Raw genomic sequence first — 13,976 nt, 5'->3', positions numbered from 1 at the left:
GATTAAGAGAGGCCACGTTGTAACACTTCCAAAGATTACCGCTTAATCAAAAGCTTTCATGGCTTGGATTGCAAAGGGTCTAGATGTTATCTGGAAATGCTATGAAGAAAGCAAAAGCCTTTTAGTTCTTCTTTTCTTTTTTTGGAGAGATTTTCACTGTAGGGCGCATGCACTCGCCAGACAGACAGAGAGAGACATAGAGACAGAAAGTGAGAAATCACCCCCCAGGGGGGATGGTCACGCCGCAATCCCTTCTCCTCCATTCTCCTCTTGGGATCTTGGGCACGCACGCACACGCGCCCGGCGTGAGTTTTAAGCCACCGGGTCCGGGACACGAACCGCGGTCGACTACGTGGGAGTCCAGCGACATAGCCATTACGCTAACTGCTGGTTCCCTTAGTTCTTCTTTGAGAAAATATTATAGTGAAAAAATAAACCTAGCAATGATACAAATAAGTTAGTACTTCCCAAAACCCCCAAAGCACCCCAGAAATAGAAGTTACCACAAGTTCAATTTGCTCTCCGAAAATACTAATATAAGTCATCTAAGCTTTCTGCTTCTCTTCCAGGTCCATGTTCTTTAAAAGGAACTGCACCGCTACCTCATTTACACACTTCCCGAGGCAAGGCCAGCTCTGCTGTGATCCTGACGCTGAGACACTTACAAGCACACCAATCCCAACGCCCATAAGCTTTAAGGGATATTTGATTTAAAAAACAAAAAAAATTGGAATTTTTAGGCAGAAGTCTGACATGACTGAGTAAAATTTCCACAGTAATTTTCTTTTGTTTCTGTGACTTAAAGAAGACTCTGCCACTTTGAGCTGGGGTTTTCAGTCAAAAAGCACAACTTTTGTTTGGTGAAAGACATTCACAGGTGGCCAGCCCTAAGGTGCAGTGGTTAACAATGTGCACTGAGAACTAGATCCCTCACAGCCAACCACGGATCAAATCATGGACCAAACAGCTTCAAAACTGTCACTGCAGGAACGTGTGTGTGCGTGCATGCCCAAAATTCTGATGAAATGGAAAAATGAAAGAAAGGGTACTCTCTTTTCTTTTTAGTTCTGCTATAGGGCATGCATACTCACTAGAGAGAGAGACAGAGAGAGAGAAAGTGAGAAATCACCCACCCCTACCCCAGTGGGGGATAGTCACATGTAATCCCTTCTCCTCCGTTCTCCTCTTGGAAGTTTGGACAGACACACACACACACACATACACACATATACACAGTGTATTTTTCAAGCCACTAGGTCTGTGAACACAGTGTTTTTTAAAAGCCACTAGGTCTGTGACTCAAACCACTCAGTCAACCATGTGGGATCAGGCCACCTTAACCTCTATGCCACCTGCTGGCCCAAGGTTTGTGTTCTCTCTCTCTCTCTGGCAAATACACATGTCCATGGCCTCTGGCAATAATTTTTTTTCTTTTTTTGAAAGTTATTTTTAATTTTTTTATAAGGTGCATGTGCTCCCCAGAGAGAGAAAGTGAGAAATCACCCCACGGGGAGGTGGGGACGTGACACGGCCCAACTGCAATCCCTTCTCTCAGGATCTTGGACGCACACAGACCCAGCTGAGCTTTAAGTCACCAGATCCGGGACTTGAACAGTGGTCAACTACATGAGAGTCCAGTGACATAACCATTATGCCATTTGCTGGTTCCAGCAATAAAAGTTTTTATGAGAATTTCACAAAGTTATTAAAATGTAATTAACAGACAGTCACACCACCACTGAACACTGAAACCCTACTGTGAGCCAGGCCTCGTTCTCAACCTCCCGTGGATGAAGCCAAGTACAAGCCAAGCCCAGGAAGGCCCGTTCAGGCCTGTGCAGAGAAGCAAGTGGAGGCAGAGGAAGACCAGGTGAGTGCATTTGAGCCCAGGCTGTCTTGCTTCGGCCTGTCTAAGCCACCGCAAACAACAAGACCACTGTCCGGTAACAAACGCCCGTCTCGGCACAAGTGCTACCAGATCCACTATGTCTGGCGGTCCCGCGGTAACCTGGACAAGAACCACTGTGAGGATGACGGCCGGGGCAACGGGCTTGCGCGTGCCAGAGATTTTCCAAGGTCTTGGAAGTGTGCTGTGCTGAGTTCTGGATCCCACGTCTCCCCTTTCCCATCGGCCTCAGCTGGAGGCCCTGGAGGCACAGAGAGCACATGGGCCGTGACAGGGGCTGGGTCTGAACGATGTGCCCCTGCTCTTCACCTGCGTGGTCTGGTTAACTCAACCTCCCACCTCGCCAAGGCCTCAGTCACCATGTGACACACGCGACTGCGACATGTCCCTTCCAGGACTTTCATAAAGGAGAAGCGGCCACTCGCTAAGCACTGAGGGGCCGAGGGCATGTCAGGTGCTGCTCAGGGTGGTCCTCAGTGCTCACCCTCGCTGTGGGTGTCCCCACCTTCGTAAGTGAGAGGACTGCGGCAGAGAGGGCCAGCAGTGGGAGGCAGTACTGGAGAGGAGGTCTGAGCTCGGGCGGCAGCGAAGCCCACACTCTGCCAGCCCTACGATGCTGGTGAGGCGCAGGCTGGAGCAGAGAGCTGGGGACGACCCCGGAGTGTGGCTATCCCGGGGCTAGGAACACAGGAGAGAACCTGGGCAGGGAGGAAACTAGGAGAGTGGGAAGTCCTCCGTGCTACGAGGGGGCAGGGCTCAACCCCACATAGAAGTCGTCTCAGGTGAGCAATGAAGGCACACGCAGGGCTCGGCAGGGAAGAGCAGCCGACGGGGCAGCGGAGACAGCTACAGGGGGCTGGGGAGGGGTGTGGGAGAGGAAGACGGCAGTGACTGACAGCTCTCCGGTCGCTCGCTCTGAAGGCAGGCCGGAGCTGTCAGTAGCTCAGTCACAACCCTGCTCAGAGCAATGGTCAGCTCCGGACCCTAAGTGCCGGCTAGTCCTGGAACAACCGGGCAGACACGCCCCTCCTGATGGACACGGGGGCTCTGGTCCGGGCCCGCGTCTGGAAAGCGTGGGAACTCGGGCGTCCTGCTTCCCCTAGCTCAGAGCTAGACCTCAAGGAAAGCCCACCTAGACCACATCCTTCCAGAGGCAGGAGACAACAGTTCGGGAATACGGGGCACCTCGTGTCACTCTCCCCACAACCACAGCAAGAACTAAACGAGGAAGAGCCAGAGAGCATGCTGCCCTCAAGCCTGTCCATATCCACCTTCCCTGTCAAAAAGCATCCCATTCGCAAACGCAAAAGGTGCAAAGGGGGGTCAGCAGGTGGCGTGGTGGTTAGGGCATTGGACTCCCACACAGCCGACCACGGTTTAAGTCCCAGACCCAGCAACCTAAAAATCACACCAGGTGTGGGTGCATGGCATGCCCAAAATCCCAACAGGAGAATGGAGAAGGGATTGTGGCATGTCCATCCCCCTTTGGGGGGTGACTTCTCACTCTCTTTCTCTCCAGTGAATGTACTGCACGCCATACAGTAAAAACTGAATGAAAGAGTGAGGAATGGCGGTGAGCAAGGCTTTGCAGACTGCCACCGCACAGGCTGCAGAGACCACGGGCTGAGCCTGCAGGACGCCGAGTACGCCCAGCCCAGCTGAGTGCTGCTACGCTGCCCAGCAGGGAAGCCTGTCTGAAACTCTGAGGCCGGCTGCTCACCTTGGCCCAGCTTGTGGGAAGGAAAGCCACGTCCCCCGAGAGCAGCCACAGTGTGGTTCTGAGCACCGTCTGGCAGGACCTCTCCCTTCCATGAGTGCTTGCAGAGCACAGAGGGCAACGCACCATCTCCCTCCAGGAACAGATTCAAAAGTGTCCTCACAAATGTGCACCAGCACAGTTAGCACAGCACTCTTCCACCACGTGCTGCTCAGACAGGGATAACGGCTGGCTCTCAGCGAGTCCCACCCACCAAGGGCAGCACGCGGCCTGGAGCAGATGGGGTGGAAGGCCACACGGATTAGCCTGAGAACACGCCAGGCACATGCACGTGGGTGCCCAGGGTCCCGAGGAGCCAGAGGCCTGGAAAAAGGGCTTCATGGCATGGAGACACTGTTGAGAGTGCATTCCTCCCTCACTACCTCCCTCTCTCTCTCTCTCACATGTGTGCACACAGATACTGTCTCATTTAAAGAAAAAGAGCAGTTTGTTTTGGTAAATGTACAAAATCGTAATAACCAACTTCTTCACCTTCTTGTTCTTACTGATCAATGCTTTCTTTGAGTTCCATAGATTGCTTTCTCTGTAAAACATTCATATCTGAAACCAAACCAGAGTACAGCAGGTGGTATGGTGGTTAAGACTCCCACGTGGCCGACCACGGTTTGAGTCCTGGACCTGGAGGCTTGCTTCCCCTCTCTCTCTGGTGAGGAGCACATGTGCCCCCTAACAAATTTAAAAATAATAATAATAAATAATTAAATAATTCTTAAAAAAATCAAATCTGACATTTTATCCTTTTATTTATTTGAAGTTTTTACATTCTACATAAGAGGCATTTTTTTTCCCTTCAGATCTCTCCATTATGAGCAGCATAAGCAAGTTAATGTCATGGGGCCACTATCCACATAAAAACAAGCATCTGTCCACCTGCCCCCAGGTTCATCATGGCTCCGGCACTCACTGCCTCAGCCGCTCACGGCTGGCCCGCCAGCACCCAGAGGGCCACCCCCGGGAGAATAGAGGCCAGCCCAGGGAAGGGACGTTACGGAGGACCAGCCCGCACAGCTATTCAAGGCAGAGCCACCCGAGAACCCCTGACAAAGCTCAGAGGTCCAGGCCAGGCAGAAAGCAAATTTCCAATGCTGAAGAAAACAAAGTTGACTTAAATAAGAATTTGCCAACTTGAACTAAATTAACAAAATATACTAAGAGCATATCACTTGAGGCTGTCTGCCCCAAGTTCTCCCACAGCCCCGACTGACTCCAGGGACCATAGCTGAACAAGAGCAGAGCTGGATCCCTCTAGGCATGCGTACACGGCACGTGTCGGCACGTGGGGTCCCGCTGGTTCACTGCACGTGTGCAGCAGGGGTCCGGCCTCTCCACCGGTAACAGGGAGAGCCGTACATCACTGAGCACAGGTAGACGCTCAGTATTTGTGGGAGAAACGTGTTTCTAAAACGTGTACGAATCAAGTTCTGCTATAATCTGTGTTATTTCCAGGCTTAAAACACCTGTGAGTACATAAAACACCATCATTTCAGCTGTTTTTTTACTCCGTTTGTCAGTAAAACAAACACCCGACTTTCAGATTCCTGGCAGGTGACTTTTTTTTCTTTTGCAAATATCTGAGGAGTGTTTGCTTCTTAAAATGACTATCATAAATCTTTTTATAATAAAAAATACTTAAGAATAAATGTTATATTCTGCAAATGTTTTTGTACCATTAAATTTAGACTTTACTGAACTTGAGTCATTTAATCTACTTCAATTAAACTGTCTTTAAACTACCAAAAAAAAAGAACTTAGTATGCAAGTAACATAAATAAGAATGTTATGGAATGTTTACCTGCTTCAGGGAATGGCCTATTTAACCTTCTCAGAGAACACACTGAGGTCACAGGTCGAGGCAAACACGGCTGATGCTTCGCCATGTTAGTAATCACAAAGGCCCTCGCAAGTTCTTCGCCTTCCCAAATCTGAGAGGGAGTTCTACATTAGACGGACAGTGAGACCTAAAATCAATCTTCCCACCACGAAAAGCTCTTTTTTTGTTGTTTTTTAAAGTATTTTTTGCAATAGGTCATGTGCACTCACCAGAGAGAGACAGAGAGAGACAGCGTGAGGGAAAGTGCGAAGTCACTCCGTCATCCCCCAGGGGTGTGGCCACGCCACTCCCTAATCCATCCTCCTCCTGGGAGTTTGGGTATGCCCGCTCATGTGCCTGGCATGATTCTCAAACTATCGGGTCCGGGACCTGAACTGTGGGTGGCCACGTGAGAGTCTGGCACTGTTAAGCACTATGCCACCTACAGGCCCCTAAAAGCTTTCTTTTAAATCTTTTGTTTAGGTTTTCTACTATAGGGTGTGTGTATTCACCACAGAAAGAGAAAGAGTGAGAGGGGTGAGAGGGGAACTAAGAAATCACCACCCACAGAGGATGGCCATGACTCAGTCTCCATTCTACTCCTGGGATCTGGGGCACACATGCACACACGCCTGGCTTGAGTTTCAAGCCACCAGGTCCCAAACTCAAACTTCAGTTGGCCAGGTAGGAGTCCAGCACCTTAACCACTACACCAGCCCCATAAAAGCTCTTTCTTAATGCTAGAGTGTTTATATTAACCTCAGGAAGGCAATAAATCTAGTTTATAATTTTTACCTAAGAGTTTGAGTTCAGTCCGTATCTTTTCAGTTTAGTGTTTCAAGAGAACAAGTATTTCTTTAACTAATCATATATTCAAGTACATCAGATAGTGAATGTAGCCTTCTTCCTACAATTAAGCAGTTGGAAATACTGCGAGCATTTCTCAACGAGTCTATCCTAGTATTTGTCCTAGAAAATCGATTTTAAGGGCAACCTGGGTTCACTTGGATCAGACCCAGAGGTCTGTAACGTTCATCTAGCTTGCTGTTTTTGTACATTAACTGGGCATGCCATCCCTCGCAAATGGTGCGTAAGCAGGTGCTCCGTGCCTTTTTAAAAATCTTTGTACCTTGTAAGCCTCAAATGAGGAACCTGTCAGCAGTTATCTCCCATAAGACATAGTGAATCGTGTGCTGGTTTCTAGGCCCTAGACAAGAGGACTGCAACGCTCGAGCGCTCCTCTGACCCACACAAACGCAGGGGAAGCGCACGCTCCGACACCGGACCCCCGCCTGCCTTTTCATTCTGGTGAGCACGCCTCACCACAGCCCTGCTTCGTCCCCGACCACGTCCCGGTCCGCTCTGTCGTGTGTGCTTCCCACCCGGCTGTCACCTTACTTCACCAAACCGCAAGGCGAGGACACAGGTGCGTAAGTCCACGGACAGATGGCACCTCAGGCACCTGCGCTGCCTGCTACCTCACTCCACTTCTTAAACGGGGCACCGGACGCCTGCGCCTGAGACTGCGAGCTTCTAAACGCACAACTGTCATCCTCTTTAAGACGAAGAAACCTTTCCTTTCTCTCTAGACGGTATCACCGTCTATCATCAGGTTCCTTATTCATTCTTTCTGTCCTGTTTGGCTTTTTTAAAATCACTCCCTCTTTCTCTACTCTGGGCTCTTTCTCTGAGGATAACTATCAGTATTTTCTTTCTCCTCCTCTCCCTCTGGAAGAAGATCGAGAAAAGAAGCAACAGTGTCTGCGGAGAGAGAGCAGGAATTCGTCAGACCTCTCGACCTAGGAGTGGCTTTCCACGTATCGGAGCCACAGATGCTGCGCCGACCTCTGCCGGGCCAACAGCCAGGGCAGCGCCAGGGTGGCCGAACCTGCGGTCCCCATGCGGACAGACTACGCGACTCGCTGCTACACATGCTGTCAGATGCCGAGTTGACAAGTGGAACGATAGCCGACGAGGGCATATTCGCGAAGTGCACGCTGCTGCTTTTTATTTTCTTTAACTTATTAGTATTTTTTATTTGACCAGAGAGCAGAAGAGAACGGGGAAGTGAGAAAGCAGGCTGCCAGTTGTGGGACTGCAGTGCCTTAACCCACCACGCCACCTGCTGGTCCCTATGAAGTGCTCTCTTCCAAGACATTCCCAGCAGGAAGTGACAGAGACGGGGCACTGAGGAAGTAGCAGGCACGGTCCCCCGCACATTGTGGACCCAACATTGATGCGTCCACATCCCAGAACGGGCCTAGAGGAGGTAGGAGGTCAAATACTCCCTTTCATCTTCCTTAATTACAACTTAAATGATTAACCGGCCATGTCTGGGTTAAAGATTTAGATGTTAGGTTACTATAGTAACAAAACTCATTTAAATAAAAAAGTTGAAGATTAGGACCAGGAGGTGGCGTGGTGGTTAAGGTGCTGGACTCCCACATGACTGACCGCAGTTCAAATCCTAGACCTGGTGGCTTGCTTTCTCACTTTTCCCTCTTTCTCTCACACACATGCCCTACAGCAAATTAAATAATAGCAGTAATTAATATAGTTAAATAATCCTAAAAAAGCTTTAAGATTAACTACATATGTAAATCAGAACTTCAAGGTTATATTACCACAGCTAAGACAGACAGTCTTAATATTTAAAATGCAAAATTCAGTTTTAAATATTAGAACTAACTTTTTAGTTTAAAAAGAATCCTCAGATTTTGAAACAGCAGTTAGCATAATGGCTATGTCACTGGACTCCCACGTAGTTGACCGTGGTTCGCATCCCGGACCCGGTGGCTTAAAACTCACGCCGGGCGCGTGTGCATGCGTGCCCAAGATCCCGAGAGGAGAATGGAGGAGAAGGGATTGCGGCGTGACCATCCCCCCAGGGGGTGATTTCTCACTTTCTATCTGTATGTCTCTCTCTGTGTGTCTGGCAAGCGCATGTGCCCTGTAGCAAAAGCCTCTCCAAAAAAAAAAAAGAATCCTCAAAGCCCATCAACACACTTATCTCTCAGAGATAAGAGAGAAATGTGCTTTTTCCACCTTCATAATTAAAACCAGCCCTGAACCTTTCATTACAGCTAAGGATGGGAAAATCATGCCACCATTACAGAAAAGTGGAGCCCAGCCAAGCTGACGCAGTCCCTTGTGTACGTGGCCTCAGAGCTGGAAGTGACAAAGCCAACTGTGGGCTGGGGTCCCTGTCAGCCTGAAGACACCGGTGTGTTCGAGCACCAAGATGCTGAGAAGCTGGAGGCCTGGGGAAGGGGCCGTGGTGCAGCGAGCCCGGGCCAGGAGTGCTTGCTCTCACGCTCGCTCTCGCACATGAAGGTGTGCATGTGTGCTGTCAGAGAAGAAGGGAAACCAGGTGCTTTATGGACGCGTTACTGTGAAAAGCTCTCCAAGGTTCACCGAGTGACAAACACGAGAGGCGCAAACAAATGTGCACTCGTGTCACCACTCGGTTATCGGCCAGCAGGAGGAACGAGGAGCCGCCTCTGGAAGTGAAATGTAGGACTAGTGGGGAGAGAGCCGGGGGACAGGAAACGGGACGGAAACCTTCACTTCTTGTTTAATCATTTTTTGATACTTCTTTTATATCAGGTGCATATATTGCTTTTCAATTATTAAAGGAACTATTTGATTGTCTGACTGACTGTTTTTGCTACAGGGCACGTGTGCTTGCCAGGGAGGGAGAGGAGAAGGCGCTCCCCACAGGCCGGTCACACTGCAGTCCCCCACTCCTCTCCCTCCTGGGATTCCAGGCACACACACACCCTGCACATTTCTCAAGCTACCGATTTGGGACTCAAACTTTGTAGTGGGCCATGTGGGAGCTGGCTCCTCAACCACTGTGCCAAGAAGCCAGCCCTAAAGGAACGTTTTTTGATGGCCCTTGAGTTGATCTACATTTACTGACACGTCAAGGTCAGGCGAAGGAGCCCTCAGCATCCTTGAACCCCTCCTGGTACAACCTCTGCTCCCGTCTCACCCCTCCCCGGAAAGGAGTCTGATCTAACTAGTGATCCAGAGAGATGGAGCTGAGGAGAGCCCTGCCCCTCCAAACTCCCCTTCGGACCTGTCTGCCACCCACCCGAGCAGGCACAGAGGGTGTTCACCCTTCTCCTGGAACAGTGGGGGCTGGGGCTGGCGGCTGGGAGGGGGCCGGCCTGCGCTTACCCAGCTGCGGCAGAGACCTGGGTGAAACGCTGGAAAGCCTGTGCATCCTCACTGCACAGGGCTTCCCCCTCCCTCATGCCTGTCAACAGATTCTAAACCAACGTGAAGAAAGGGTGAGCCAAGGCCTAAGTCTCAACAGCCTCCGAGACAGACTGCACTGAATGAAAGAGGAGTCTGACAGACACAGCACGGTACCATGACGCTAAGTAAACACGGGCGCACGCGCAGGAGCCAACCACAGCATGCTGGGGACGTGGTGGGGCCGGGAGATGCGGAGGAGGACTATCCCTTTTCACCCCGTTTACTTCTGTGCTATGCACAATTCGCCAGCAAGCACTGCTGTGTCAGGGATGCCCATGCCCCTCCAAAATTCCTCAGCTGAAATTTAATCCCCAAAGTGTAGGTATTAAGAGGTGGGACTACACAAGGATGGGGTCATGGGCAGGATGGGTTATCACTCTCATGCCCCTCTGCCACGTAAGGCCATAGCAAGAAGAATATGTCATCAACAAAGGGGCCCTCCCTCCCCAGACACTGCACTGGGACTTCCCAGCCTCTAGAATGGCGAGAAAAACATTTGTTATTTATAAATTACCCAGTCTAAGGTGCTCTGTAGCAGCCTGAATGGACTAAAATAAACAGCACATATTACTGTGCTCATTAAAAAAGAAAAGAAAAGAAAAGAGAAGATATTAAGTGGACAGCAAAGTCAGGATTTATTTTCGCACAGAAAAACACACAAAAAATACATCATGACTTTTCTGACAACCAACACATTCCAGTAGCTTTTGCTGGAAGTTTATTAACCACAGATCAAATGCAGGTTTCCGAGCTTTACAGTCGCAAAGTCAGAATTTATTTTCGCACAGAAAAACACACAAAAATACGTCATGACTTTTCTGACAACCAACACATTCTAGTAGCTTTTGCTGGAAGTTTATTAACCACAGACACATTCCAGTAGCTTTTGCTGGAAGTTTATTAACCACAGATCAAATGCAGGTTTCCGAGCTTTACAGTCGGTAAGAGTTTAGAGGAATGGTTCTCGAAGTCTTCAGACCAGCTGCATCGGCAACACACGGAACGTGTCAGAGGTGCAAACTCTGGGCCCCACCCTGATTCTGCAAACCCAGACTCGGTCGTCTGTGTCCTACACAAGCCCTCCCTGAGCGACTACTGCGCTCGCTAAATTCTGAGAGCCACAGGCTAAGGAACAACTATACCATAATCAACTCTCTTTTGCTTTGTTTTAAATTTATTCTTCCTTCCTTCCCGTTTCCTTCTTCTACTTCTTAAACTTGACCAGAGACAGAGAGAAAGAGAGAGAGCAATCAGGCAACCAGGTCCGCCATGTGGGGGTCCAGCACATCAACCACCACACCACCTGCTGGCCCCCCACAATCAACTTTCAATTTTCCCATTTATAAGTCCTTAGGACTTACATAAAACACTCCCCCCCACCTCCACACACATGCACGCATGCACACACACAAACACAAACACATTCATAAATCTCTAGCTTTCTACCCCATCACTTTTCAGCTCGAGTTAACAAACATTTATGGAATAATTTCCAAACTGTATTACTGCAGTACCATGTGAGAATAATCTATATGAAACCCTGCAATAGAGAATAAAATGTCATCCTGAAACCACTACAGAGTTCCCAGCCCCTTTAAAGGGACTTAACTCTGTCACAAACCTGTGGCCCTCCACCCAGAACATCCTCCCCTACCAAGTAATGACTTGTGGGTTTTTTTTGTTTGTTTGTTTTGTTTTGTTTTGTTTTGAGAGGTTTTTGCTATAGGGCCTGTGAGCTCGACAGAAAGACCGAGAGAGAGACAGAAAGCAAGAAATCATCCCCCGGGGGGATGGCCACGCAGCAATCCCTTCTCCTCCATTCTCCTCTCGGGATCTTGGGCACGCACGCACACGTACCAGGTGTGAGTTTAAGCCACCAGGTCCAGGACTCGCCATTCTCCTCTCGGGATCTTGAGAACACACACACATGCACCAGGTGTGAGTTTAAGCCACCAGGTCCAGGACTCAAACCGTGTTCAACGACATGAGAGTCCAGTGACATAGCCATTATGCCAACTGCTGGTCCCATGACTTGTTACTGCGTGTATTACAACGTACAGCATTCCTGGCTCATATTTCTCTTTCATAATCCTACACAGAAAAGTGTATTTAAAATGAACGAGTATGAGCATTTACAGATACCTGTTTGGTGATCGTCTTGGCTAACGTCTTCTGTTAGATTCTGCAAGAAATATATCCATTATTACTAAGAAATCATATACCGTACAGCAAGTTTTAAAACTCAGTCTTTCACAATCCACTGATATCTTAATATACATCATCTAAATTTTTATCAAATACACTTACATACAATGACTACTTCAAAAGTTGGTAATTTTGTCTTTAAAAGAGTGACTTACTAGCTTATTAAGGGTGTGGTAGATCTTATGAATATTGGCCAGTGTTGAGAGATGAGAGTTCAGCTGAAAGTCTTTAAAAGAAAAAGGAGAAAATTCAGTGTCATTTCCTGTACTGCAAAAAGACTTAAAAAAAAAAAAAAAAAGCTTGGAAAAAATAAGTATTTTGGTATGATTATTACTAAATGAATTAGCTCTTACTAAATAAAAACAACATGCAACTACTAACTTATTTCCTAGAAATAAATTCCAATAATAAAGTTAAATCCCCAAATGTCCAAGTTTATGAAATCTGTGTATGAATTCTAGGGTTAAAAATAGAAACGCTTCAGCAGCTATAAAATCCTGCCAGCAGTGAACTCGAATTTACTGAAAAACGCCAATAATGACACAGATAGAAGACCGATCTCAAATGAACGGTTCCCTTTCCGCTTCCCTTCCCCAGAAGTACTGGTGTAGGAACCAAGCAGAAAACGACAGAAAAGTCTCTCGATGTTCAGCATTCTTACAACATACTTATTCTGTTGTCACTCACACAGGGAGCGACAGAACCCGAACTCAAGCCCCTAGATAAACACGGACACACCGAAGCACCGTCCTGCGAGCTCCGAGAGGCCGAGCCCAGCGACAGTCTCCGCGGTCCCTGCAAGTCCTGACATGTTAGTTAGTGTCCTGGAACCAGGACCAGAATCCAAACCTACTCTCCCCGAGCAGCACGTGCACCAGGCACCACCCCACTCATCTCCTGCACACGGGGGCTCGCACCAACGAGGGAGCTGCTCCGTTTAGGACCCCGACGACTGCTCCGTGAGCTCCGTCTTCCACTGGTGTCATGACTGGCACTTTTCAGTAAGTTCAAGTTCACTGCTGGCAGGATTTTATAGCTGCTGAAGTATTCCTTTTTTTTTTTTACGACAATATTAGGCCTTTGCAGCTCTCATTTCAGCTGTTCCTTTACGGTTAAATCTGCTTGCTTACTTAGCGGTCTACACAAACAAGTTCAAAGTTTACAAATAATTTCATGGTTGGATAAGCAACAGAACTATTTTCATAAAGTATCAGAATTTACGTTAATTCCTTTTCTTTCCTGTCACACCAGTAGAAAAGTGATCTAGAAAAGACACTAACGGCACCACCCTGATAAGAGGAAGGGAGGAAACCGACCCTGACCCCGCATGTTCTACATGGGCCTGTCCCAGACCCAGACCACAGGGGCCAACACCCTGGGTGCCTGCCGGCCCTCGGGGCTCCAACCCTGGGTCTTGCCAGCAGGTGGAATTCCCTGCCAGTACCGAGGGAGCCGTACCCTCTCTTCTAAATCCCATCTGAGATCCAGGTCTGGGGTTGTCGACACCACAGGCCACAGCACGCACGCGCACTGCTCCCCCAGCAGGGGCCTCACAACACTCACGACCATCGAGAACACGCCAAAGCGGGGGACAGCGTGGAGCCTGGGCTCTCCCCAAGCCCTGACACAGACACACACAGACACACGCAAACACCGCAGCAGTCCGGCCGAGCTCTCGGTGAGTGGCATGATTCAGCCCAGACCTGGATTGCCAACCTCACCGGTGCAACTGGCACAGAAAAGGTGTGGTATAGGGACCAATAGATGGTGTAACGGTTATGTCGCTGGACTCCCATGTAGTAGGCCATGGTTCGAGTCCTGGACCCAGCAGCTTGAAACTCACATCAAGTGCATATGCGTGTCTACCCAAAATCCTAAGAGGAGAATGGAGGGGAAGAGATTGTGGCGCGGCCATTCCATAGGGGGTGACTTCTCTCTATCTCTCTGTCTGTCTCTCTCTGTCTTTCCAGTGAGAAGAAGTGCCCAATAGCAAAAATCTCTTAAAAAAAAAAAAA

General features: G+C 48.9%; 1 protein-coding gene across 1 annotated transcript in view; it reads right to left on the bottom strand.

The window, feature by feature from the left end:
- Window positions 1-13,976, bottom strand: part of DCUN1D4 (defective in cullin neddylation 1 domain containing 4) — a gene marked incomplete in the record, with an annotated part of 107,183 nt that overhangs the window by 50,537 nt on the left and 42,670 nt on the right. The window contains 2 exon segments of the mRNA XM_027775928.1: window positions 11,899-11,938; window positions 12,117-12,187. Coding sequence (XP_027631729.1) covers window positions 11,899-11,938; window positions 12,117-12,187 — 111 coding nt within the window.

Source organism: Tupaia chinensis, unplaced genomic scaffold, assembly GCF_000334495.1.
Source record: "Tupaia chinensis unplaced genomic scaffold, TupChi_1.0 Scaffold000054_1, whole genome shotgun sequence".
Classification (NCBI taxonomy): Eukaryota; Metazoa; Chordata; class Mammalia; order Scandentia; family Tupaiidae; genus Tupaia; species Tupaia belangeri.
Note: the sequence above shows the minus strand (reverse complement) of the source record. Positions and strands in the feature narration are given on the sequence as shown.